A 25,884-nucleotide genomic window follows, 5' to 3' on the forward strand; every position below is an offset into this window, starting at 1 on the left:
CCCGGACGCTCGCCCGGCCCCCTCCCCCGCCATGAAGAAGCTGTGGGTGAAGAAGCGTTTCCAGGTGAGGGCTCCGGGGGCGGGTGGCGCTGGGAGGGGGCAGGAAGGGCTGGGCGCCCTGGAGGGAGGGCGGGTCACCACGGCTGGACCCGGGGGAGGGGGCTCTGGAGCCGCGCCCGCCCCACCCCAGTGGCCGTGGCCGCTAGCGGGGCGCGCTGCGGAGGGCTCCTCATCTGCGATCTGAGCGCGCAGTTCCCCCCACCCCTCCCTGCGCGGAAGGGCAGACCCTCCCCATCGTCCGCAGTTCCCGCGACCACCCGGGGAGGTCCTTGCGCAGGCTTGGGTGTGGAGTATCCACTGGCTTCTTGGCCACTTGGCTTCATTTCCTCTCGCCTCTGGCCAACCCGGGCCCCGGCCCCCGCCTGGCTTTCCTCACCTCCCCACTCTGGAGCCTTCCATCTTCCGGAGCTCCTGAAAGCCAGGCACAGGGATCCTCGCTGAGCTCCATAAATTCCCCAAGCCCTGCTCTGTCCTCAGCATACCCGGGCCTCCTTTCTGCATTCTTGAGGCTCTGGCCCTTTGGGGACCTTGCCTTCTGCCCCCATCACCCTCCCCTCCCGCTTGACACCTATTTCAGGTATCTGTCTTCCTCTCGGCAGGAATCTTGTGTCCCCATCCCTCCATCTCCCAGTTATCCAAGCAACCCCCGCCCCCCATCTCTGCCGTCACGTCAGTCAGCCCCCTATCTTGTCTTCTGGCCTCTGTCTCTGGGGGTGTCACTCAGGTCCCCAGTCCTGTGAGTCTCTGTCCCGGCGTTTGACCCGCAGCCTTGCTGTCCTCTAGTTCCTTCCTCCTCTGCTCCTCCCCAGAGCCAAGCTGAGCTCTAGCCGGGAAGGCGGACAGGCAAGGAAGAGTGGAGACATTCCCCACAGGGAGGCTGGTCACTCTAGATCTCTGTCCGCTCCCCGCCTGCCATCCCCCACTCCCTGGAATGAGTTTCTGTTTGATATAGATGTTTGGACAGGATGTATAGGGACATCATGTGTGAGCCTTCCCCTCAACAACTCATTCTGGCTTTTCTTTTTCAGAAAACCGGCCACTCCCGCCGGGCCTTTGGCCGCTTCACCCATGGTGCGTGGACCATCGGCTTCTCGCTCTAGCCCATGCCCCCTCCTCCTTTTCGTCCATGTCCCTTCATGAGGCATCCAGGCCCTGAAGACAGCCCATGAGATGTGGGACCCCCCCACACACACACACACCCATACTCACCCACCCATCAAGAAGGTCCCTGTGTGTCCTGCAGCTGAGAGAGGACCTAGCAAAGGGAAGTGGGGGGCTCACTATACACCCCACTGTGGACTGTTCTCCATCCATGGGGCCAAGTGGGGATGAGCTCACTGCCATGCTTTGGCCACCAGTACATGGCTCCTGCTTGTCATGACCTTCATAGAGAAACTGAGGCACAGAACCTGATAGAATCTGGGAAAATTAAAAATATGCCCAAGAAACTTTGCTCCTAGCCTAACCACTGGGCATTTTGGGGGACCATTCAGCAGTAGAAAAGAGGCATGAGGAGGAGGGTGCCCGTCACATTATGCTGCAGAATAGATGGGGGTTGGTTTGCAAGGAGGGGTCAAAGCACAATGCAAATATCATAATAGTGGATGGGCCAGACCTCTGTGGGGGCCTGGGTCTGTGGCTGGGCTGAGCACAAGCAGGTTGTGTGTGTGTGTGTGTGTGTGTGTGTGTGTGTGTGTGACCAGTGAGTACACCAGTAAACATGCCAAGAGTACAGAATAACTGGGGTAGTTGGAGTAACCAGCCAGAGCATGTGGGCTCCCCAGCTCTGGATACACTGCAAGCCTGCAAGTAGTCAAGAATGAGAGATGCTTTGCCCATCTTAGGTGTCTCCCTCCCCCACCCTGTCCCTACAGGGCATCTCTGGGCACTGGGTACCCTATCCCCTTTGTGCTGCCTGCCCACCATGCCCTACCCCACAAATGCTCTGATAACAGTCTGTCCATGTCTCTCTCCTGCTGCTCCTATGGAAGCGAAGTTTTCCGCTCCTGCAGAAAGCAAAGTTACGGTAGGAAACTGGCTCCTGCCCGAGCCCTCCACTCCCCCGTCTTCCCTGCCCAACCCGGCCTCTCCTCACCCTGCCTCAGCTGCACCCTGATGTGTTCCGGCTGGTTTGGGGTGGAGGACAGGCTGGCCCTGCAGTTGGTCGAGTGCCCTGACTGTACGACTCTGAGGTGACTCCCCTTTGTTCCTGGGGTACTGGAACCCAGAATTTAGAGCTTTGGAACCTAGGACCTTGTTATTTTGGGGGCTGCACAGAAACTGAAGCTACCACTGACAGGGGAGGAATGACTCGGGCTAAGGCCCTAGGAATCCATTAAGTGTCTGGGAGGAGGATGGTAGGCAGTTGAGGGCACTACCAAGGAGGGAAGGGTGAGTAGCCAGGGGCCCAGAGATGAGCGAGAGAGTGGTAGGGGAGGAGTTACCCTGAGCAACCCAGATTGGACAGGGGGATGTGGGGAGCCAATGAGGGGAGAAGATAGGTGTCAGAAGCCCTACAGTGGTAAGATGGAGACTGCAGTGGGGGAGGCAGGAGGCGACATGGGGAAGAGTTGGAGTCAGAGGGAGGAGGCCCCTGCCCACACAGGCCCCTATTTCTCCAGACTCAGAGACTGGCGAGGATGACATCAGCGATGTGCAGGGGACTCAACACCTGGAGCTTCGTGACGATGGGACCTTCAGCACCCCCACGGGTGAGCTCTCTAAAATGCTCAGAGAGCAGGCGGCAGGCCTCCCACAAGGGACACCTGGGCTTCACTGTGCTCCTTTTTCTAGGGGGCTCCGACACCCTGGTGGGTACCTCCCTGGACACACCCCCAACCTCCGTGACAGGCACCTCAGAGGAGCAAGTGAGCTGGTGGGGCAGCGGGCAGACGGTCCTGGAGCAGGAAGCGGGCAGCAGGGGTGGCACCCGCCGCCTCCCGGGCAGCCCAAGGCAAGCACAGGCAGCCGGGGCCTGGCCGCGGCACCTGGGGGTGGAGCCGCTGGTACGGGCGTCTCGAGCTAATCTGGTGGGCGCAAGCTGGGGGTCAGAGGATAGCCTTTCGGTGGCCAGTGACCTGTATGGCAGCGCATTCAGTCTGTACAGAGGACGGGCGCTTTCGATCCACGTGTAAGTAATGGCCTCACATGGGCCTGCACGGTCCCACTTCACCATGTTGTCCTGCACTGCCCTTCACCGCTCCATTAGCCTCCACCCCCATCTCCAGGGCACCATCCACCCCTCTGTGCACTTCTCCGCCCCCCATTGCTTCCACTTCTGGCCCCAGCTACTCTATCTTCCCACACTGCTCCATCCGCCTCCTGTGCCATCACCACCCACATCCTCCCACTCCCACTGTCCTGGCTCACCATGCCGTCTCCATGGTCTTGTGGACCCCTCTGCTCTTCCCTTGTTTCCTCCAAGGTCTCCACTTTCCCAGGGGCCCTCTCCTGCCTCAATCATTCAGGCTCCAGTTGTCCCCAGGATCCCCCCCCCTTCAGGGGCCCCCTCCGTGCCTGCTGTCTCAGCAGCTGCTGCCTTTTCATCTCTCTGCACATTCCTGTTCCCATGTGGGCCTTTTTCTGGGAGGAACGGAACCACGGCAGCTCCCGGGAGAGCAGGCGCGAGCAAGGGAGCAAGAGCGCAACCAGGAGAGACGAGAGTGAGGTGGTCAGGGGGCAGATGGGGCCAGGGGCCTGGGAAAGCAGGAGAATGTGGGGCGTGGGGGATGCAGGGGGCTGGGGCATGGAGGGATGGAGACAGGGAGCTGGGGTGGAGGCCGAGGGCTTGGAGTGATGGAGGCTGGGGCCTGAGATGATCTTGTGGGAAATGCCTGAGCGTGGGGTTGAAGGTTGTCCTGGTAGGGGGGGCGGTGAGAAGAGATGTTGGAGTGAGGCATTGGAGCCATTTTTGGAGCTCTGGGGACTGGCAGATACAGGAGGGAGTGCTGTGGTAGAAGAATGGCTGATGATAGAGGTATTGGGGGGCATTTGGGGAGCTGAGAGGGGCCCTGACTTGTGATGGGTGTGGGTATGTGGGGGAGGTGCCATCATGGAGGGGAAGGAAGGGGCCTGGTGCAGGGAGGCTGATTTGAGGGTGGTTGGAGTGGCTTAGTGGTGGGCAGGGTAGAAGTCTGGACAGGGGCATGAGAGGCTCCCTTGCTTTATCTGGTTGGCATTAACCAGGTGCTCCTATGCCCTAGACTTGCCTTTTCCTTCCCTGTCTTTGCCAGGCCCCAGCGGGAGCCTGGGGTTGCTATGGCAACTTCGGAGGAACCCATTTCCTTAGTGATGTCTGTGGTACAGAGGCTGGCCTAGAGCTCAAAACTGCCTGCAAGAGGCCTCCTCTGCTGTCTCTGATTTCTCTCCATGCCTCACCCAGTTCCCAGAGTCCATTCCTCAGGGACTCTGCTGTCCCTCCCCCAGAGTAGACTCTGCTGCCCTGCAGGTGGCTGGCTGAGGTTCCACTCTCTCAGGGTACTATGGGTTGCTGTCTTCTGCCCCCTGCCCCCAACATCAGAGGTGGGGTATGCAGCGGGGGTGGCTGAACCATGTCGTCTAAAACATCCTTATACTCAGGCACCCCTAGAATTTCTGGTTGTGGCCAGTACCCTATTTCTCCTCCCTTCTGTGCCCCCAGAATCCCAGACCTTTTGGAGGGAACAAGGGCTCAGGAGCCAGACTCCCTGGGTTTCAATCCTAGCACCAACCATTTCCTAGCTGTCCCATCTTGGTACAGCACTTGACCTCTTGAAGCCTGTTTCTTCACCTGTAAATGGACCTAGTAACAGTTCCTATCTCAAAGCATTGTTGTTAGGACTAAATGCTCAGTGCGTTTAAAGCATTTAGTACATGCCTGACACAGTAAGTACTCAGTGAGCCATTCCGTAAATTTTTATTAAGCTCTCTCTTAGGTGATGCTGACACCTCAGACCCCTTTTCTTTCTCATCTTTACGTGTGATAGGCCCCAGAAGGGTCAAGATGGGGTAAACTGAGGCCCAGCTCTTGGGCCTCAAAGCTCTGTAGGTGAGAGGGGTACTCTGGGCTGACCAGCACTTCCCACCTCCTCTTCTCCCACACTCCCCATTCAGGCCCACGCAGTAGTTATTTCTGAGCTGAGTTATTTCTGAGCATACCCCTTTGGGGAGCTTCTGTGCTTCTCAGGGGACTTCCAAAGACTCAGGTAACTTTCCCAAGGACAGGACAAAGCCAAAGGCTTATACTGGGGGCAGACTGATCAAGGGGAACTGGAACAGTGGATGTCCTGATCTCCCACCCCAGTGACCCCGGCTACCGCCTGCTGTGTCCGATCAGCACTGGTGAGGGACTCAGGTCTGGGTTGGTGCTAGGTAACCCCAGGGATGGGGCACTGCTCCCAGAAAGAAGGCTCTGAAGGCTGGTGGCTGTGAAGAGGGTATGTCCTGTTGAGGATGGGCAGGGCTGTGGGGGCCAGCTGGGGGCAGGAATGAGTGGGAGGCTACATTCCTGAGAGGGCCCCTCCCCATTCAACCCTTCCGCCTTCCTTCGCCACTTCATCCTTTGGGTCCTAAGCCTCATTGTTTTCTCTCCCACCGCTTAAGTTCTGTTTCTGCTGTTTCCCAGCTTCCGTAGCTGGGGGGAGGGGGTTGGCCAGAGCCCGTGGCGCTGAGTCTGTACCTGGACTGAGCCACTAGCCCAGTCTTCTGGTGCCAGGGCCACCGCCTCTCCCCAGCACCTGCCCTGGCTGTGCCCTCCTCTTTGCGGGGAGGGGGCAGAGGTCTGGCCCATGTCACCTCCAGGCCTTCCCAGCATGCCCCACCGCCCAATTCCTGTCTCGAGCTGAAGGTCTAGCAGGGGAGCCCCCCTGAATCTTCTACCCCTCTTCGTCTCCGTTCCGCAGCAGCGTCCCTCAGAGCGGATTGCACCGGGAGGAGCCCGACCTTCAGCCTCAACCGGCCAGCGAAGCCACTCGTCGCCCGACCCTACCGCCTCCCTCCAAATCCGCGCTGCTGCCTCCACCGTCCCCTCGGGTGGGTAAGCGGCCCCCGCCGGGGCCCAGCGCTCAGCCCCCGGCCACCCCTACGTCGCCCCACCGGCGTACTCAGGAGCTGGTGCTGCCCGAAGACGCCACCGCCGAAGAGAAGCGGGGGAAGAAGGCCAAGTCGTCGGGGCCGTCTCTGGCGGGCACCGCCGAGTCCCGGCCCCAGACGCCACTGAGCGAGGCCTCGGGCCGCCTGTCAGCGCTGGGCCGCTCGCCGCGGCTGGTGCGCGCCGGCTCCCGAATCTTGGACAAGCTGCAGTTCTTTGAGGAGCGACGGCGCAGCCTGGAGCGCAGCGACTCGCCGCCGGCGCCCCTGCGGCCCTGGGTTCCCCTGCGCAAGGCGCGCTCGCTGGAGCAGCCCAAGTCCCAGGGCGACGCGCCATGGGGCTCGCCCGGGGCCTCGCAGGAGGAGCTGCGGGCGGGCAGCGTGTCCGAGCGGCGCCGTCTGTTCCAGCAGAAGGCGGCTTCGCTAGACGAGCGCACACGGCAGCGCAGCCCGGCCTCCGACCTCGAGCTGCGCTTTGCCCGGGAGCTGGGCCGCATCCGCCGCTCCACATCACGGGAGGAGCTGGTGCGCTCACACGAGTCACTGCGCGCCACGCTGCAGCGCGCCCCGTCTCCTCGAGAGCCCGGCGAGCCCCCGCTCTTCTCCCAGCCCTCCACCCCCAAGACCTCGCGGGCCGTGAGCCCCGCCACCGCCCAGCCGACCCCTCCGAGCATCGTGGGGAGGCCTGGGGACGAGCCGGGGAGGCCTCGGAGCCGCGGGCCGGCAGGCAGGACAGAGCTGGGGGAAGGCCCGCAGCAGGAGGTTAGGCGTCGGGACCAATTCCCGCTGACCCGGGGCAGAGCCATCCAGGAGAGCCGGAGCCCAGTGCCGCCCCCCGCCCCAGCCGAAACTCCCGAAGGCAGGACGAAAGCGCCCCCGGGTCGGAAGCGGGAGCCCCCAGCTCAGGCCGTGCGCTTCCTACCCTGGGCCACGCCGGGCCAGGAGGGCGCTGCTGTGCCCCAGACTTTGGAGAAGAACAGGGCGGGGCCTGAGGCCGAGAAGAGGCTGCGCAGAGGGCCTGAGGAGGATGGTCCCTGGGGGCCCTGGGACCGCCGAGGGGCCCGCAGCCAAGGGAGAGGTCGCAGGGCCCGGCCCACCTCGCCTGAGCTCGGTAAGGCCTCCTGGGGCGTTGAGGAGTTTCTGGGACATGGGTGGGAGGGCATTTGGGGAGAGGGAGGCTAATAGGCAGTTACGAGGATATGGTTTCCCAGGGAAGGCATGGACCCAAGCTAAAACCTGCCTGCTGGTGAGGTACAGTGTGTTTTGATGGAGACTGGGTGGAGCTGAGGTGTGAGCAAAGACCCCAAGCCCAGATGCCTGCCATAGGCCTCCTGGGTCCTGTGGCCTTCTAGTCCGTTGGGTCAAGGACTTAACTGTGATGGACGACACTGGTGGAACTCTAAAGAGCTCCTGCACACCCCACCCCTCTGTGGGGGAAGAAATGGAAGCCTGTCTTAATAAATAATTTGTCAGGTCCCTGTTACAGGCAAGCTTTGGACCAGCCAACTCTCAGCTCTGCCTTCCCCATCCTGGCACCATCACCTGACCCATCCCTGGCCACAAAGGTCTGACCCAGCCACCCCTTCTAGGTTCCTCGCTCCCATCCTTGAGTCTCTGCATCCCTGAAGTGACTGTGGTCACATGCCAGCCCCTCTGTTGTCTCCCCATCTTCCTGTGGTGATGGCCAATAGCCAAAATGCCTCTTCCCCAAAACTCTGCTCATCCTGAACATCCACTTGGGGCCCACTACTGGAGCGAGGCAGAGGAAGCCACCCTTCACTTGCTCCCACGTCCTGCTGCTTCCCCAGACCAGATGCCCCCCCAGCTGCTTCTAGGAGACCCTGTCAGTGTCTCTTTCATTGCACTTACCACCCTGTATTTTTTTCAGCAGAATTACTTTATTTTTCATGTAAGTATTGCCGCCTCAAAATCTTTAGAGATGATTAGACTCCTGTTCATCATACTACCATTATTTCATGCCATAGGCATTGTGTTAACTGGGTACTTAGGTGTTAATTTAATCTGTATGCCAGCTCTGCAAGATGTTGGGTGTTACTTATCAGCTCCATCTTACAGATAACAAAACTGAGGTGCAGAGAGGTTATCTAATTTGCCCAAGGTTATGTAGCTAGAAGACAGCATAATTGGGACTCTCACTGCTTTTTTGGCACTGCTTTATCTAGCTGATAGAACATCAGAGCTCGATAATAACCCACAGAGGTCTCTGCGTGTACATGCATCCTGTAAGGAGGGACCGCATCTTATTTTCTGTTGTATTCCTAGTGCCAGACAGAGCTTTGTGTGTAGTCAGTGCAGTGTTATTGTTTGGTGAATAGACCGAATCAAAGTTGATCTTTATGAGGTCTCTCAGATGGCTACAGGACCCACCAGCCACTCCATTTTTTTAATCCAGCAGCATAACTAATTTGACAGCACATTATGGGTTGCCCTGTGACACCACTGTTATTGCTTAAGTCTCAGGTTGCTATTAGCTTGCTGTCTCTGTATGTAAGCTTGTAAAATCTTGTTCCCTTCAGGGCCTGATGTACTGTCCTTGATGACTGATTTGGGTAAAGACACAGCTCGAGCCCCTGCCTTCCTCCAGAACCAACACTCTAATTGAGGTTGCAGTTGAGGAGTAGCCATACTAATCTAGAGTCTTGGCTGCCCTGTCTTGATTGAGAATGCCCCCCCAGCCCCCCGCCCCGCCTCTGTCTTCCTTTCTTCCTTGTCTCAGGACATTCAGGAGGGGGACCCTTTGCTCCCCAACCCCCACCTTCTAGAAGCCCCTCTCTCTAGGTTTGGTTTTCTAGGATTCGGTGCTGCCATCACACCCTCTCCCCCTGAGTCATCCCCACAGGGACCATGTTCGTTTAACCTGTTATCCGTGTCTTCGGCAGAGTCTTCAGATGACTCCTATGTGTCTGCTGGAGAAGAGCCCCTGGAGGCCCCTGTGTTTGAGATCCCCCTGCAGAATGCGGTGGTGGCCCCAGGGGCAGATGTGCTACTCAAGTGTATCATCACTGCCAATCCCCCACCCCAAGGTGAGCTCAGGTTGAGACTGGGAGGGGGAGTTGTCCAAATCCTTAGAGGGAGGGGTGGGGGAAGAGGGGGAGATCATCTGCTCCATGGAGCTGGCCTGATTCTGTGTGTGTGTGTGTGTGTGTGTGTGTGTGTGTGTGTGTGTGTGTTAGAGCTTTCCCAGAATCCCCTGAGAGGGGAGAGCAGGCCTGGGTTTCTGTGAGTGAGGGGAGTCCTCTGAATTCCCTAGGCTGGGGAGAGGAGTGATTTGGATTTTGTGTGGGGTAGGGGGAGTTTTGTCCCAGTGGGCCCCTGTGGGCCATGGCAGTTCAGTCACACTGATGCTTCCCCACAGTGTCCTGGCAGAAGGACGGGTCTGTGCTGTACAGTGATGGTCACCTCCTCATCCGGGCTGAGGGCGAGCGGCACACCCTGCTGCTCCGGGAAGCCCGAGTGGCGGACGCCGGGAACTATACGGCTACGGCCACCAACGAGCTGGGCCAGGCCAGCTGTGCTGCCACGCTGGCCGTGAGACCTGGTAGGGAGCCGGTGGGCCCTGGGGCTGGGTGGGGTGAACAGTGACTCTTCCCTGGGCCTAGGCCCCCTTACCATACCCAGCCTAGAGCTTGGCTCTCAACCAGTGTGCACAGTCTGTTCTCTTGTGTTGGCGGCTCTGGTGGAAGCATTTAAAATGGCCTTGGCCTCAGGTCACAGGCCACATTCCCAAGGCACACACCAGGCTGGTCAATTCATAAAGTCACTGCAGTTTGTCTTTGGACATCCTCTAAATGCCAGCCTTTCATGGCATTTCCCTGAACAGGGTCCTGTGGGGAAAGCAAATTATCCTTGAGTCTCTGAGAAAAAGAATCTCCCAGCTCAAAGGGCTTAAAAGCCATCAGGAACATTCTGAGGTCATTTCCTCTCTGGAACAGCACCTCCCCACCCCAGGAAAGAGAGATGCTTTTAAGTGAGTCCCTTGCTCCTTCTGTTGAACCCAAAGCCCTAAAGAGGATACAGCTGAGAGTACCTCTTGGGAGATGGCAGTGGCTGAAGCTGCCTCGTTTTCTATTTTTATGAAAGTCCTCACTTGGTGTCGGACTATTTCCTTTGGGTTGAAGCCCAGTTTCTTTCAGGTTCAGGGTAAGGCTGGACTGGTGTTCATGTACGTGGCCAAATCAACTCACTAAGGCTGCTTGGCCTGACAGTGTGCTGGCCCTGGGGAGGAGATGAGGCTGGGAAAGGGGCATTTCAGACAGAAAAGAGGCAGACTCAACCCTCAAGGATATTATCACTGGGTGACCAATCTCAATGAGAAGACCTACGTTGGAGGACAGTGCAGAGCAGACGAACCATGTACCTAGAACAGCCAGGCAGTTGGCCAGTGTTGTGGGATGCTGGATTGAGAGACGTCCGGGTCCTGAAAGTGGCTGGGATTTAGACCATCAGCAGGAGGGGCTGGGCATGCCAGGAGGGGGAACAGCATACACCGTTCTGTTCCTTTCTTTCACTCAGCCCTGCAGGAGACAGGATTTCAGAGGCCGTCTTGCTGTGGTCCCAGGGTTTCAGCACCTTCATGATTAGGGAATTCTTGGTGGTATCTGACCTTAGTGCCAGTTCTGCATGAGGTCCTTTTCATTGCATCTGTCTGGCATTGTGGAAGGGCAGGTCTTCATCTTCCTCAGCTTACAGACCCTTCCCAGGAGCCCAGGTTTTTTTGTTTTTTTTTTGTTTTTTTAAGATTTTTATTGGGGAATTGGGGGGATGGGAACAGCGCTGGGGAATTGGGGGAAGGGGAACAGACAAGTGGCTGTCCTTTGGACAGCCGCTCACGCTGGCTGCTGGCTACACACGGTAGCCCATGGCAACCCACTGCCACAGGGGCTGGTCGCAGGCGACTCAGGGCAGCCCAGCTCCAGGTTGAGCTGTTGTTCAGCCTCTTAGCTGTAGAGGGCAGTGTCACTGGCCCTCATATGTGGGATCCGAACCGGGGCCCTCTGGGTGTCCCAAGCCAGCTCTTAACCATCGCGCCACTCGTCCAGCCCCAGGAGCCCAGGTTTTAAGCTCTCTCCTTCTCCTCACCCCTCTCACCTCACTGAACATACCCTTCCCTCCACTGTGTGCTTCTGTCCTTCCATCACCTATGGGATCTGGCTGCTGACTCAACTCCCAGCTCCCCTTAGGGGGCCCAGGCCTGGCCCCAGGACTCTGGTCAATACCTGGCTTGGACTGAGATTTGGAGAAGCCTGGGGGTGGGGTGCGGAGATGCCCCAATGCTGGCTCAGGGCCATTTGGGAGCCTTTTAAGGTTGGGAAGGCGGCTTGGGGCAAGGCGGCTGTCAGCACTTAACTGGGATTTCTGTCTTTGCCGGCTGAAACTCCTCCCTGCTTTATAGTTTTCTCATTTGTAAACCAGAGATAATTATATTATTCTCATGAAAGAAAGCAAATGTGTGAACAAGCTTTATGAACTGTAAAGCTTCAGACAAATGTTAGTTGCTAGTGTTATTAAGGGGTGCTGTTGTGCACAGGAGTTCAGGTTTCCATGAGGCTTTGAGGCTTTGGGAAGCTGCCTTTTCCTTTTCTGCCCTTTCTGTAGACTGTGCCTTGGGGTCCCCTCCCCGCCCTTGCCATGCCCACAGCCCCCAGCCCCTCCATGTTTCCCAGTCCCTGGGTCCTCAGCCTGTCACAGCGTCTCTGTGCCTCCTCCACCATGGGGAGCCATAAAGACTGCATTGCATCAGTCAGTTACACCAGGATTCACAGCCAGAGAACAGCCCCCGGAAGTCAGGCTGGCTCCAGGCCCCAGGCTTGAGGGGCAGGCACGTGGGTCCAGATTCAGTGTTCGTGGAGGAAGCAGACTTTCTTACCCTACAAGGCACTGTTTGGTCCAGAGCAGCTGGACAGGGGCCAGGGGTCCCGGAGAGCAGCAGGAGTGGGTGGAACCCGTGGGTGGCACAGACATGTGGCAAGGGCCAGGGTCCCAGGCCTGGAGTTTATAAGGAGTGAGGGGGTGGGGCTAGGGAAGGGTGTCTGGCAGTGTGGCTGTGGGTGGGGTAGGAGTAGGTTGAGGGAGGGAGTGTATAGTGTCTTGTGGGAAGAGGCCTTGTGGAAGCACCTCCTTTTCTTGCTCCTCACCCCCCACTTTTGGTAACCAGGATTGGCTGCCCAGTGCCCTCTTAGGGTGTCCACTCCAACAGGCCTTGCATTTGAGAGCCTGCAGCTCTCAATTCCTGGTTGGGAACCACTGCAACAGGGAATCGGTAACTGGAGAATGTAGTTACTGAGGTGCTGTGATTTGGGGGGCAGGGTCTGTCCTCACTTGCTCTGGCAGCCCCAGCCAGCCCTGGGTCCCTCCCACCTGGCCCCACCCCACTGAATAACTGCTGAGACCACAGTCAAGTTCCCAAAGGGTGTGTGTGTATTGGGGCGGGGAGGGGGGTGGTGTGTGAGACGTGTGCTTAACAGAGCTAAGCATTTTTGCAGCTGCCTGCTTCCATCACATAGGCATTTATTGAGTACCAACTGGATGCCAAGTGCGACAGCTCTCTAAACAGTTTCATGTGTTTGGCGAGTGCCTCTACTTTTTTCCAAACCGTTTCACATCTTTTCTCTTACTTGAGCTACATCACACCATATACAGTTGACCCTTGAACAAAGTTAGGGGCGCCTACTGCCCTGGCATATAATAACTTAATTGGTCCTCTGTGTAGGCAGACTCCCAACTGCCAGTTGACCCTGGAACAACATGGGGTTGTGAACTGCACGGATCAATTGGTGAAAACAAATCTGTGTATGAGTGGACCCTCAAGTTCAAACCTGCGTTGTTTAGGGTCAGCTGTGTATCCTTTGGAGGGACATGCAGGTGGTGATATTCCCAATTTACAAATGGGAAGATGATAACGTGGAGAGTCAAGTGACAAAGAGATAGCACAAGGCTAGCGCCTTCACTGAGCATCTGTAATCTGCCTAGGAATGTTACAAGCAACAGATGATTTAGGGTGATGGAGATACTCACCTGCAAAGCAAGTAAACTTAGTGTGGATGGCAGATGAAAATAACATGCCTAGTTAGCATTTCCTGAGCGCTTCGTATGTACCAGGCCCTGTGTTGATTGGGCTCTCACATTTAATCCACGCTGTGGAGTAGGTTCTATTATTATGCCCATGTTACAGAGGAGGAAGCTGAGACTTGGAAAGCTTTAGCAAATTGCGCTAGAGTAGTGCTGATCAATAGAACTTTCTAGGATGATAGAAATAGTCCATATGTCACGGTCTGATATGGTAGCCACTAGTCACGTGGCTATTGAGCACTTGAAATGTGGCTGGTGTGACTGAAGAGCTGAATTTTTCACTTGATTTTGTTTTATGTTTAAATAGTCTCAGTGGCTAGTGGTTACCCTTTCGGGGTGCTTAGCTCTAGGAGCAGGGGTCACTGTGAGGCTGGCTTGTGATTTGAAGCCTTGTCCCTGGCTCTCCCAGGTCAACACTCCTCTCCACTGCACCGTGCTGTCCCTTTGTCTCTACTCTGAAGCGGCTCAGGGTTCAGGTAGAATTGTGCTCATGAGCTCACAGGGTGGGGAGGGCAGACTGCCGCTGCCCTCTGTGGGTGAGTCAGACTGGGAGTTTTCTCGCCTTCCTCTCTTGACTCCCCCTCCACTGAGGCTGTGGTCCTGCTTTGTTTCTCTTTACGCCCGGTGTGCACACACACGTGGCTCACCCACCAAGGGCTCCTGGTTAGGAGGAAGCGGAACACAAGAGGCTCCATGCACCTCGGCCTCCATCCTGCTGCCTGCAGCCTGCCCCTCAAGCACAGGTCTCACATATTGGAGCCCAAGGTTCAAGCATTTTCCAGCTGAGACCTTGGCCTCTTCACTTTACCTTAGCTGGCCACCATGTTTTTTTTTCTGTACAGCAGGATCATTGTAACCCCAGGGTTTCTTCCTCGGTAAGTTGTGTGAGGCTAAAGATTTAGATAAGGACATTTGGGCCAGAGGATGTGACTTAGCAACGCTCCTGGTCCCACACTATCACAACAGAAAAGAGGTAGTTTTGAGTGTGGGGGGAAGGGGGTCACGAATGTAAAAGGAAAGGAAGGAAATTATATTAATAGTACCACTGTCTGCCCCCCTTGTCTCCTGGCCTTGGTCTCAGCAAGTTCTCCCTTGTGAAGGTAGTAGCTGCCTATGGAGGGGATCTTGGAATGCCAGAGGCCCCATTGTCCATCCTCGGTGGGGTTTGGACAGCATCTAAAACAGTATGGCCTCTTGGCCAGACTCAGTCCAGCCTCCTCACTTCTATCTCCCAGAAGCAGGTCTGTCCCTAGCAGGTGTCCTCCCAGGGCTGCTACCTCAGAATGGGGGTCATCATGCACAGCCAATCAGAAGAATGGGGACCTAATTTACTGTGGGCGCCAACGCTTCATCTAACGTGGAGTAACCCTAAATAATCATACGTAAGAACTTAACTACTTCCATGGCTAGGCCATGCTGACCGCATGAAATTCTTTTTGCTTCCTTGTCCATTTTTAAACCAAAACATTCTTGGCACAATTCTTCTCCTTTTCCAAGGGGAGATACTAATGACCACACCCATGGAAATTCCCACCTACAGGCCCACCTGTGTCCCCCTTTTCCCTCACTTCCCTGGTGGGATTTTCACAGCAGACATTTAAAGAAATCGCCTCTGGAGGAACCTACTGAGACAGTACATGTGGAGAATGGACTCTGAGTGGCCTGGCCACATACAAGCCTGTTACCCTCCAGCACGTTACTCCCTTCTCCAGACACCTCGAGGAGCTCCCGCTGCCTTCAGAGTGAAGGCCACACTCCTGAAGCTGGCCTCCGCCATCTAGACCCGAAGATAGTCCGAGGGTGGCTGGAGGCCGCTGAGGCAGTGGGAGGGACCTGCTCTAACCTTGTCAGATGCCATTTCTTTCTTCTTTACCTAGTTCCCTAACCAGAGAGTTGAACTGCAGTTCTCTGCACATACTTTCTGAACATTTGCTCATGTGGTTTCCTCTTCCAGGAATGCTGTTTCCCTGTTTAAACCAAACTCTTAATTCTAATACCATTCCTTCCCTCAGTCCCCCTTTTTCCCTGAGCCAAAAGTACTGTCCCGCTCTCTCCTGTGGCCCTCACATGCTCCACTGGCCTCTTATTCCTGTTTGCTGTTATAGCCACGTGTGTATCTGACTTGTCACTCCTATCAGCCAGAAGGCTCCTGAGGTTATGACCATGCTTTGCAAAGGCCACTCAGCCTTTGCAGCCACACCTGGAGGCCCTCCTGGACAGCTGGAGGCTTTGTGGACTGCAGGCACTGTGTGCGAGGTTGGGGGTAGAGATCCTTGTGACTTTCCAAACCCCTGGAACAACCTGGGTAGCAGGCAGAAGCTGGGCAAGACATACATCTGCAAAGGGTGATGAGCATCTGCCTAAGAGCAGAGGTTGGGAGACAGAGGAGATTACATAGAGTCACGGTCCTCAAAGTGCGGTCCCCAGACCAGGAGCCTTGGCATCACCTTGGGAATGTGTTAGAGGTGCACATTACCGGCCCCTGCCCAGACCCACTGAGTCAGAAACTTGGGTTGGAGCCCAGCAACCTGTGGTTTGAGGAGCCCTCTGGGTGATGCTGGGGCACGGTGAACTTTGAGAACCACTGCTACTGTAGACGTAGGTGCCTGGTGCCAGGTGGGAGGCGAGGTGTTACACTGGGAAGCATGTGGGCTGTGGAATCAGACCTCCAAGGTTCAGAGCCCTGCCCTGAAGTTTGGTGGCTGAGTGAGATGGGACTTGATGATACGACCTCTTTGGGTTATCTTCCTCCCATGAGGATCATGGGGGTCCCGAAACTTTTATGTGCATGAGAATCGCCTGGGTGCTTGCTTAAAATGCAGTTTCCTGACTTCTGTTTCAGGAAATCTAATTTTTCAGGTTAGAGTAAGGCCCAGGAATTTATAGTCTAAACAGGCTCTCAGGTAGTTCGGATGTGGGTAGTTCAAGCATCATTCTGGGAACCCCTGATGTACAGGGCCTTGTGTGACACTTTTCATTTAAGGTGGCTGTGACTGTATCTATGATGAGAACACATCAGGGGATGTTGAGACATGTTTTGAGCTGGATGCACTGGTCTGGGGAGGAAGGACTCCCCCACTTATGGAACCCCCAATGCCAGTATTTTCATCAAGTGAGTCTGACCTGGGAGCAATGTTAAAAGGCGAGACACGTGCACACTGTCAGCATGTTTTGGGGTGGTGGGGGTGTGTAGGGGCAGCACCTACATGGTGGACATATGTGCATCTTAGGTTTGGAGGGCACCTGTTCCTCACTCCCTTGCTGGTTTGATTGTGTTTCCAACAGTGAGAACTGGGCTTGTGGGTAGAGCAGAGCTGGGATGTAGGGGTGGTTACAAAGATGGTTTTGCTGGTGAGGCCAATGAAAAGCGGGGTGGTACCGGAGCCTAGTGGAACCCCAGAGGCTCTGGGACCCAGAGACAGAGATCCCTGATCAGCCTCCTTATTCACACAGTTTTGGGGTACATAGGGGTGAGGGCATGGCCTTCTGTTTCCCCTGTACCCTGAGCCTTGTGCCTAGGCTGCTCTTGCAGGCCCCTCTCAGGGGCTTCAGAACCTTGGTTCCCTTGGTCACTGAATGCCCTCAGGGTGCTGTTGCCCCGGCCACCACCAGGAGTCTCTGAGCTCCCTGCGAACTTTGCCCATCTGCTTTAATCTCTGCTCTCCCTCCCTGGGCTGTGAATGGCCTTAGCGCTGTCCAACCTGGAGGTGACCCTGGAGTTCACCAGGTTCCACAGAGGGGAGAGGGCGCCCGCCTCCAGGGGCCATGCTTGTGATCTCAGCATCAGCTAGCGGCCAAGCCCCGAGCAGACGCTTACCCAGGGCCATTCTGACTTCTTTCCCCACCCCCACCTCACAACAGCCAGCCTGAATGGTGGGCCCCCTCCTCTGCCGGTCCTCCCCCCCTTCTTCACTGGCAATGCTGGGAAACATAGGTCATAGCTTGGGAATGTGGCCCTGGGCAGGGGTGATAGCAGGAGGGAGAAGGACATGTAACCTCCCAACAGCTCCCCTACTCTCCTGCTCGGTCTCCGAGCCCCTTCCCCAACCCAAATACAGATGGGTGCTAGTTGTGAGGGGTACTGGGGGAGGCAGCCCCTGAATCCTGATTGTTGGCCTTGGTGGGGCTGACGGGGTGAGAGACAGTTGCCAGCTGGTAGCGCCCGTAGGAAGGGTGTTGGGCGAAGGCCCAGTGCCCTGGGGTGGCTGCCGGGTCAAACCTGCCATGGCAGGATGGAGAGGCAGTGGTGGGATTCTGAACCCCCTCAGGCTGAGGGGGGCTTCTCTGGGAAGGAGGCCAAAGTTCCTGACAGTTCTCTGATTCTCAGCAGCAGAGGAAATGGGGTGTGGCCCGGCTCTGTAGTATTTGAGGTTCTTTGGGGATCTTGGTGGTTTGGTCAGAGCAGGGGGCATCGCGGGGGCCGTTTGCCGTCAATACCTCCTCTGGTGGACACATGGCAACAAATGGGTCAGGGTGAGTGTCTTAGATGCTTCCGAGCAGGCTACCCGCTCTTCTCCTGGAGACCAAGGCCCCAGCACTTCGCCTGGAGACACCACTGAGGGGCTTTGTGCTTGTCAGGGTCCAGAAGCTGTAAGGAGAGGAAAGGCAGAGCCTGCTGCTTGGGAATGAGCAGGGAGGCTAAATACAGCCGAGCCGGCGCTCTGCCCCTCCCCACTCCGCCCCCTCCACTCCAGGCCCGGGCTGCTTGTGGTCTCAGCCGGCACCACCTTCCCAGCCAGCTGCCTGCCTGCCACCCAGCCTGTCCCCACCAGGCCGGCCCCCACCTCCTCCTTCCCCTCCCCCAGGTCCCCATGCGGAGCCTCAGCAGGGTCAGCCAGTGATTGGGGCTGAGCGGGCTGGGCTCCTGCTCCCCGGGGAGCCTGGCGGGGTGGGTGGTGGGCAGGTAGCAGGAGGGCCTGGTGCCAGGGCAGAGCCTCAGGACAGGCACAGGCTGGGGTCCGTGTGCAGAGTCTCGAGGTGAGTTGGGGTGCGGCCCTGCGGGGGGGGGGCCAGGCCACAGGAGTTTGGGGTGGGGAACTGGGAGGAGGGGCTAGGGGGCTGTGGTGGATTCATGTCTGTATTTGGCAGTCGGCTAGGAGCCAGCTCAGTGAGGCTGGGCCCCTGGCCAGTTGCAGGGGAGGGTGTCAGGGCCCTGGGGACACCCCTCCCCCAAAGCCATACTGGTGTCCCCTTCTCTTCCCCAGGCTGAGCCACCATTCTCTGTGGATGATTCAAACTCTGCCTTCCCATCGCCTGAGAGCTTTTAGGGTCCGTGCTCAAGGGCTGGGGCCAGCAGGTGCCCCTGGGGTATCTGGGGCAGGAAGCTGAGAAGGGAGAGGGGGAAGGGCAGGCTGGACATTGCCACCTCATTGGCCCTGGCACTGAGGTCGGGATGGGGCTTGTCTGAGGTGTGTGTTCCTCTGCACCAAGTCCAGCTCACCCAAGAAATGGGTGTGCTGGCTGTGCCACTCTGGGGTCCAGAGACAGTGAACCACCTGCATTAGGAGCATGTCATTCTGTGCCAGGAATGTGGGTGGGTTCCCCACCCCAGTAGAATTCCAAGTCTGCCACAAGGCCCAGGAGCGGCGCCTCTGCTGCCGGAATCCTTGGTCCCAGGCTGTTCCCAGTGGTTTCCCCACATGGGGGATCAGCAGGGTCCGTGTTGGGAGACTCTGTGGCAGAGCAGGATTCAGGGGCTCAGGGACAGGAAACGCCTGACAAGGTCACACAGCAAGCGAACTGGAGCCCCAGGAAGGGAAGCCAGGGCAGGGCCAGCCTGCAGGAGCTGTCTCAGCTCCTGGGCTCTGCGAGCTTCTGACCTTATCAGGTCCTTGACCCCTGGGATGATCCTAGTTCTCGCCTTCTCTCTGCCCGCCTTCCTCCTCTGGCACCTCACTCTGTGCCACTGTCTCTCTTCTGTCTCTCCTCCAGGTGGGTCCACATCCCCTTTCAGCAGCCCCATCACCTCTGATGAAGAGTACCTGAGCCCCCCAGAGGAGTTCCCGGAGCCCGGGGAGACCTGGCCCCAAATCCCCACCATGAAGCCCAGTCCCAGCCAGAATCGCCGCTCCTCTGACACTGGCTCCAAGGCGCCCCCCACCTTTAAGGTCAGACCCTAGAGGCTAGCCCCAGCCCCTGCCCCCTGGGCACCCCCATTCCTTCATGTAGCCCCTTGCTCTTGGGACCACACCAGGTTCCAGCACAGCTTGGAGCTTGGCCCCATTAACCCTTCTTACCCAGAGCCAGCCTCAGTCAGACTGGGGTGGAGGCGGCCTCTGTCCCAGATTCTTCAGCCTCCAGGAGTCAAAGCCGGGCCCTGACTGTCTCTCCTAACTCGTTGGGGTCCCCCTTCAGGTCTCACTTATGGACCAGTCAGTAAGAGAAGGCCAAGATGTCACCATGAGCATCCGTGTGCAGGGGGAGCCCAAGCCGGTGGTCTCCTGGTGAGTAGCAGCCACTGGCCCCCCCTGCCAGCGCTCTCCGCTCCAGGCTTGGCTCTGTGAGGCCTGGCTCTGGGTGAGAGGGAGTGGGCCCTCTGCGGACTTCTCCATGATCGGCAGGGGGCCACATCCCAGGTGCAGTGGTGCCACTCCCCTCAACTTGCCCCTGCTCCCGCTTGGGGTTCAGGGCTCCTTCAGGGCTCCCCCCTCAGAGGAGGGGTGTGGGTAACAGTTGGTCTCGACCTGAAGCCATCTCACCCTGGAGAAGGCTGCCCACTCCCACCCCTGTCTGTTGACAGCAGGGTGATTTTTGAGGCCTGCTCTGTGCCCAGCCCTGTGCTAGGCCCAGATGGAACCATTTGTTTCTGAGCTTCCAGAGCCCAGAGTTAAATGTGGGCCTCATCTGTGGTGCTATGTCCCGGGTGCCTGGAGCTTTGATTAGTTCACTTAGGTTTTTATTGGTTTGGGTTCTATTTTTCATTTTTAATTGATTGTCTCATCCCCAATGTGATTTCCTAACATTGTAAGTTATTTTATATCCCTTTTGGGAAGTGGGAAAGCTATCTGTTCATTATAAATAAATAAAAATAAGACATGAGGAAATTTAAGAGCTATTAAGAGCTGAATAGCACAGCACTACTCCAAGTTCAGTTAGGTTCCTAGAAAGGAGAGATCCAGGTGGGCAGACGTGGTCTGGAAGCTCCTGGCAGAGGTGAGATGGCAGAGTCAGGTGTGAAAACCTAACCTTGACCATGGGGTGCCCATGGTCCAGTGAGACAGGTCTGGGGAGGGGACACAGATATGGGGGTAGAAGATGCCTGCTTGGCTCTGTACCCCCACTTCCCTGCATGTGCAGGTGAGGACCCTGGGCCTGGGGACTGAGTTCCTGCCCCTCTGACAGGCTGAGGAACCGCCAGCCCGTGCGCCCAGACCAGCGGCGCTTTGCGGAGGAGGCAGAGGGTGGGCTGTGTCGGTTGCGGATCCTGGCCGCTGAGCGGGGTGATGCTGGCTTCTATACTTGCAAAGCGGTGAATGAGTATGGCGCTCGGCAGTGTGAGGCCCGCCTGGAGGTCCGAGGTGAGTACCTCACATTCTCCATGAACCCCCCACCCCCACTCCCCAACCTGGCCCTGGCCGCGTTCCTGCCCAATTGCCAACTTTCACACAACATCAGTTATAGGATGCCAGAAAGGGCCTTAGAGGTCACCAAGTTTAGCTGCTTATACTGAAGTTGAGTAAACTGAGACCTAGAGAAGGAAAGTGACTTGCCCAAGGCCACACAGCAAATTGCTCAGTGCTCAGCTTCCTACACAGTATTTCCTTCCCCGTGCTCAATCACGACTGCCCCGATGGCCAGCCAGAGACCTTGCTTCCTGCCTCCAGCCATCCTCTCCCCACGCTGTTGTAAGCCTTTGTCTCCTGGCCCTTCCCAGGCCCCTCCCTCATACCCACTTTCCTCTCGCCTTTTGGTCCCCTACCCATTCCATTGCTGTGCAGAAGCTGTCATGGTTGTGGAGTGGCAATGGGGAGAGTCTGATAGTTGGACCCGTTCGGAGGGGCCCTTGGGGTGATTTGAGCATGGAATGTCACAGGGACCCCAGGGGTGCCAGGGTGAGCAGAGGTGTGAAATGTTGAGGTGGCTGGGTCCCGGGGTCGGGGCATAAAGGCAGGGGGACTTTCAGGCAGTGCAGAGGGCAGCCCTCGCCAGGCTCCCCTCAGGCGCTGGTGCTTTACCTCCCAAGGGCTGACCATTTTCTTCACCTTCCACCTCCCTTTGCCTATGGGCAGGTCAGGGCTGGAAACTCCTCCTCAGCTCCATACTCAGCCATTGTCCCTCCCTTCCTGGCAGAGGCCAGCTCTGAGAGTTTCCAAGATTCTCCCAGACCCCTGCTGGAGCCTGGACCCTGACAGTCATGGTCACCTCCACTGGGCCTTGCCTGCCTCAGTTACCCAGCCCTGTGCCTCCTGTTCCTAGGGTTGCCACCTCCTCAGTCTCTGAATTCTTCGGTCCCCCACCATCCCCCGCAACCCAGTCCTGGCCTCCTGCTCCTCTAGGGTCTGGCACTGCCTTGCTTGTCTGTGTTAACCCACATCTTGGTGCTTTTCTCTCTTTGGGCTTCCTCCCAACATCCCCCACACCAGGTTGGGGTGCTCCTGGTGCCTGTGAATGCCTCTGCCCTGGTTGCCCAGGGCCTCTACCTGCCCAGGAACCCCAGAGACCCGGCCTCTGGCTGACTGCCTACCCCCCAACCCCCACCCCAGGGCTGTTCTTGGTGGAGCTGGACGTGGCAGTGCCGCCCTGGCAGTTTTAGAGGCAGCTGTCCGTGCAGAGGGGTCCTAGCCAAGTCTGCGTGCGTGCGTGCGTGTGCGTGTGCTGCACTAACCTGCCGCTTGCTGACTGAGGTTTTTGTCTGTACACAGGCGAGTGAGCTCAGAGGGCCGCCTGCGCTCCCCCCGCTACCCTCCGAGCCGCGCCCCTGTCTCAGGCACCTCTCGGACCTCGCTGTGTTTCACTGCCTCCTGCCCACAGACCCTGCCGGCCTGGACCCTGTTCCAGCCCCCCCTCCCCTCCCTTCCCTGTGCAGCATCCTGGGATAGCCATGGGCCCCTGTGGACCGTCCCTTCCCAAGTGGACATATGGCTGAGCAGGCCAGGAGCCCCCACACGGACTGAGTGCCAGGAAGGGGCAGCCATCAGGGGTATCAAGACCCCACTCCCCAGACTTTCCCTGCAGGGGAGCACCCAGCAAGCGCATGTGCTAGCTGCTGTTGCTATAGGCCCTGTCTGTCTATCTGTTTGTCTGTCTGTGTGTCTGTGACAGTCAGGGAAGGATGCCTTGAAGCTGGCGTGGGATGAGGCAGAGGGGGAGAGACGGCATGTCATCCACAGGGTGGAGGGTCTCAGAGGGACAGGGTGTTGTTGACAAGGAGCTCATGAAGGGGGAGCAGAGCGCTGACCACTCCAGAAACTGGTTTCAAATGGCACAACACTTTCAAAAGAGACCAAAAGCCAGAGGCTCCCGGACCTTGCGCTAATGAGGAGGTCTGGCGGAGTCCTGGCTGTGGCAGGTTTGGGGTCCATTTGGGGCTCCCTCTTTCACTGTCAGGGCATGAGGAAGTTAGGCAGACTTGGCATAGCAGTAGGGGCCTGCTGTCGCGGGTGTGGAGATGTTCAGAAATACCTGTTTCTTAGCTCAAATAAAGTCCAGTTTGTACCCAGCTGGTGTGCTGTGTTTCCTTCTTTTCCGCCGCCGTCTCTGCCCCTACATGGCCCTCAGTTTCCCTGTCCTTGATCCCTCCACTTCCCGTGAACCGCCCCCTCCCTGGCCTGGCTGGGGTTGCCATCCTGAAGCCAGGCCTGGGAGACCTCCTTGCTGCCCTGGCCAGCCAGGCGGGCGGGCTTTCCCTGTCTGCAAAGGAACAAAATGCATCTCTCTCTCTGTCTGTCTGTCTGTCTCTGTGTGTGCGTGTGTGTGTTTCCCTTGCCCCATGTGTCTCTGCTCCGTGTGTGCCCCCCATGGTCGCCTCCCCCAGCACACCCTGAAAGCCGGTCCCTGGCCGTGCTGGCCCCCCTGCAGGACGTGGACGTGGGGGCCGGGGAGATGGCGCTGTTTGAGTGCCTGGTGGCAGGTCCTGCCGACGTGGAAGTGGACTGGATGTGCCGCGGCCGCCTGCTGCAGCCTGCGCTGCTCAAATGCAAGATGCATTTCGATGGCCGGAAATGCAAGCTGCTGCTCACCTCTGTGCATGAGGACGACAGTGGCGTCTACACCTGCAAGCTCAGTACTGCCAAAGGTAACTGCCCTCTCAGGCCCTAGGGCTGCCGTGGGTACCCAAGAGCTGGAGGGAGGGGACTGGAGATGAAGGAGCTGGGTGCAGAGCAAGATAGGCTCCATCTCCTTGGGGAAGAGCAGTGGATGGGAGATGGTGCAGTACACCTGCCTCAGTAAAATCAGCACCGGGAGCAGCACCTGGCACAAAGGACCTGCTGTGTCAGTGTTAGCTGTTGTTCCTGTTAGGGTCCTGTCTGCTGAAGTGTGGCAGACAAACCTGGATGTGGGTTCCAATTTTTGCCCTGCTGCATACCAGACACGTGACTTCGGACAAGTTACTTCATCTCTCTGAGCTTTAGACTATTCATCTGTGAAAAGGGATCATGATAATGCCTAGCTCGTAGGGGATCGGTAGGATTAATGAGATAATGAATGTAAAGAACAAAGCACAGCGCCTGGCGAAGGGTGCCACCTAATAAATGTCAGCCATTATTATTATTAATGACGTCTCTGACCTGGTCCCTGTCCTCGTTTGAAGAGTAGAAACAATGCCTTACCAGGTGATGGTGATGAGCGCCTAAGGTGACACTGGAGGGGCTTTGTAAGCTGGAAAGGACCAGGTCAGCATAAGAGGCTATTATTTCCCCCAGAGGGTTCTCTGTGGGGAGATAGACTGGGGCAAAGGGGCTCTGGGTCTCGGGTGGGTGGGAGGGAGTGTGGGCACAGCCCAGGCACAGAGGAGAATGCCAAAGGCAGGGGAAAGGGATGTGGGGGAAGAAAGGGGCTTGGCTTCTAGGCCTTTCTCTCAGAGCTGAGCTGAGCGTCACCCTGGTTGGGCAAGGTGAGGTGAGGAGGGGAGAACCAGGCTGGGGCCCTGGACACCTGTCTTATCCCCAGCCGTCATGGCAGCCTGCTGCCACCCTTGCTGCTCTCTACCCTCCTGAGAAGGCCCGGTCTTTGGATCGTCCCCACTGCCTCACGCCGGTGCCCAGGGACGTTGCTGGGCTCTGCCCAGGCTCCAGCTCCTGGCCCAGCTCCCCTTCGCTGCTCAGCAAGAGGTCAGGGCCTGCGGGTTGGGGTGCCTGGGATTCCATGGCCTTTCTTGCCCCAGTGCTGACCCCTCCCCTCAGATGAGCTGACCTGCAGTGCCCGGCTGACTGTGCGGCCCTCGCTGGCACCCCTGTTCACCCGGCTGCTAGAGGATGTGGAAGTGCTGGAAGGCCGTGCGGCCCGCTTCGACTGCAAGATCAGTGGCACCCCGCCTCCCTCCGTGACCTGGACTCATTTTGGTATAGCTCTCCACCTTGCAGATGTTGGGGGACCCCCCCAGGGCCAGAGAGCAGGACCCCTTGCTGAGCCTGTTCTGCATCCCACCCTCCCTCCCCCAGGCCGCCCAGTGGAAGAGAGCGAGAACTTGCGGCTGCGGCAGGACGGGGGTCTGCACTCCCTGCACATTGCCCACGTGGGCAGTGAGGACGAGGGGCTCTACGCGGTCAGTGCTACCAACAACCACGGCCAGGCCCACTGCTCGGCCCAGCTCTACGTGGAGGAGCCTCGGACAGCCGCCACCGGCCCCAGGTACTACCTGGGGCCCTGGTGCTCCTGGGGCTGCCTCTGTGGGGCCCGAGCCCTGTGGTGGGAGGTGCAGCTCTGAGATCCTAGGCAGCCATGTGGTTTTTACAGCTCAAAGCTGGAGAAGATGCCATCAATCCCTGAGGAGCCAGAGCAGGGTGAGCTGGAGCGGTTGTCCATGCCCGACTTCCTGCGGCCGCTGCAGGACCTGGAGGTGGGACTGGCCAAGGAGGCCATGCTGGAGTGCCAGGTGACTGGCCTGCCCTACCCCACCATCAGCTGGTTCCACAATGGCCACCGGATCCAGAGCAGCGATGACCGGCGCATGATGCAGTGTATGTGTTTGGGAAGGGACCCTGGGGAGTGTCCCCTCCAGCACCCTCTTTGCTTGCAGTGCCCTCCCCTGTCCCCACCCTGGGGTCTTCCTTTTCTAGCCTGGTCAGGGATGTGGCTTCTGGGGGCCCAGAGGGGCTATAAGCTCTTTGCCTCCTTCCTTGAGCCTACACAGCACCCATCTGCTGAACCGCCACACTCTGGGCCTTGGTGGCTCCGTTAGCACTTTATGAACAGGCAGTACAGCCTGCTGCTGACTGGGGGCAAGTTACAGAAACCCTCTGTGCCTCAGTTTCCTCATCCGTAATAGGCTTGTTAAGATAATTAAATCAGTGAACACATATAAAACACGTAGAGCAGGGCCTACCAAATAGCAAGTGGTCAGTACATGTTAAATCTTACGAGCGTTGCTGCTGTTGTTGTTGCCGCCATTGTCATCCTTGTTGGTAAAGTGGTTCCTGTCATGCCTTTGGTGAAAAGGCCGGTGTGGGCAGTGTCTGGCCCCGAAAGGCTGCTTGGCCAGGGTTGGTCACCAACAGCAAATAAAGAAGG

General features: G+C 57.6%; 1 protein-coding gene across 13 annotated transcripts in view; it reads left to right on the forward strand.

The window, feature by feature from the left end:
• Nucleotides 1-25,884, forward strand: part of SPEG (striated muscle enriched protein kinase) — a 56,581-nt gene that overhangs the window by 7,414 nt on the left and 23,283 nt on the right. For 3 of the 13 annotated variants that reach the window (XM_019638264.1, XM_019638271.1, XM_019638260.1), the window contains exons 2-13: nucleotides 2,682-2,771; nucleotides 2,854-3,190; nucleotides 5,940-7,237; nucleotides 9,027-9,170; nucleotides 9,503-9,685; nucleotides 19,147-19,322; nucleotides 19,570-19,658; nucleotides 20,557-20,732; nucleotides 23,189-23,449; nucleotides 24,558-24,716; nucleotides 24,816-25,005; nucleotides 25,111-25,334. In XM_019638264.1, coding sequence (XP_019493809.1) covers nucleotides 2,682-2,771; nucleotides 2,854-3,190; nucleotides 5,940-7,237; nucleotides 9,027-9,170; nucleotides 9,503-9,685; nucleotides 19,147-19,322; nucleotides 19,570-19,658; nucleotides 20,557-20,732; nucleotides 23,189-23,449; nucleotides 24,558-24,716; nucleotides 24,816-25,005; nucleotides 25,111-25,334 — 3,327 coding nt within the window. The other 10 variants (XM_019638262.1, XM_019638265.1, XM_019638261.1 and 7 more) reach the window with 10 other exon arrangements.

The sequence above is a fragment of the Hipposideros armiger genome, unplaced genomic scaffold (genome assembly GCF_001890085.2).
Source record: "Hipposideros armiger isolate ML-2016 unplaced genomic scaffold, ASM189008v1 scaffold_38, whole genome shotgun sequence".
Classification (NCBI taxonomy): Eukaryota; Metazoa; Chordata; class Mammalia; order Chiroptera; family Hipposideridae; genus Hipposideros; species Hipposideros armiger.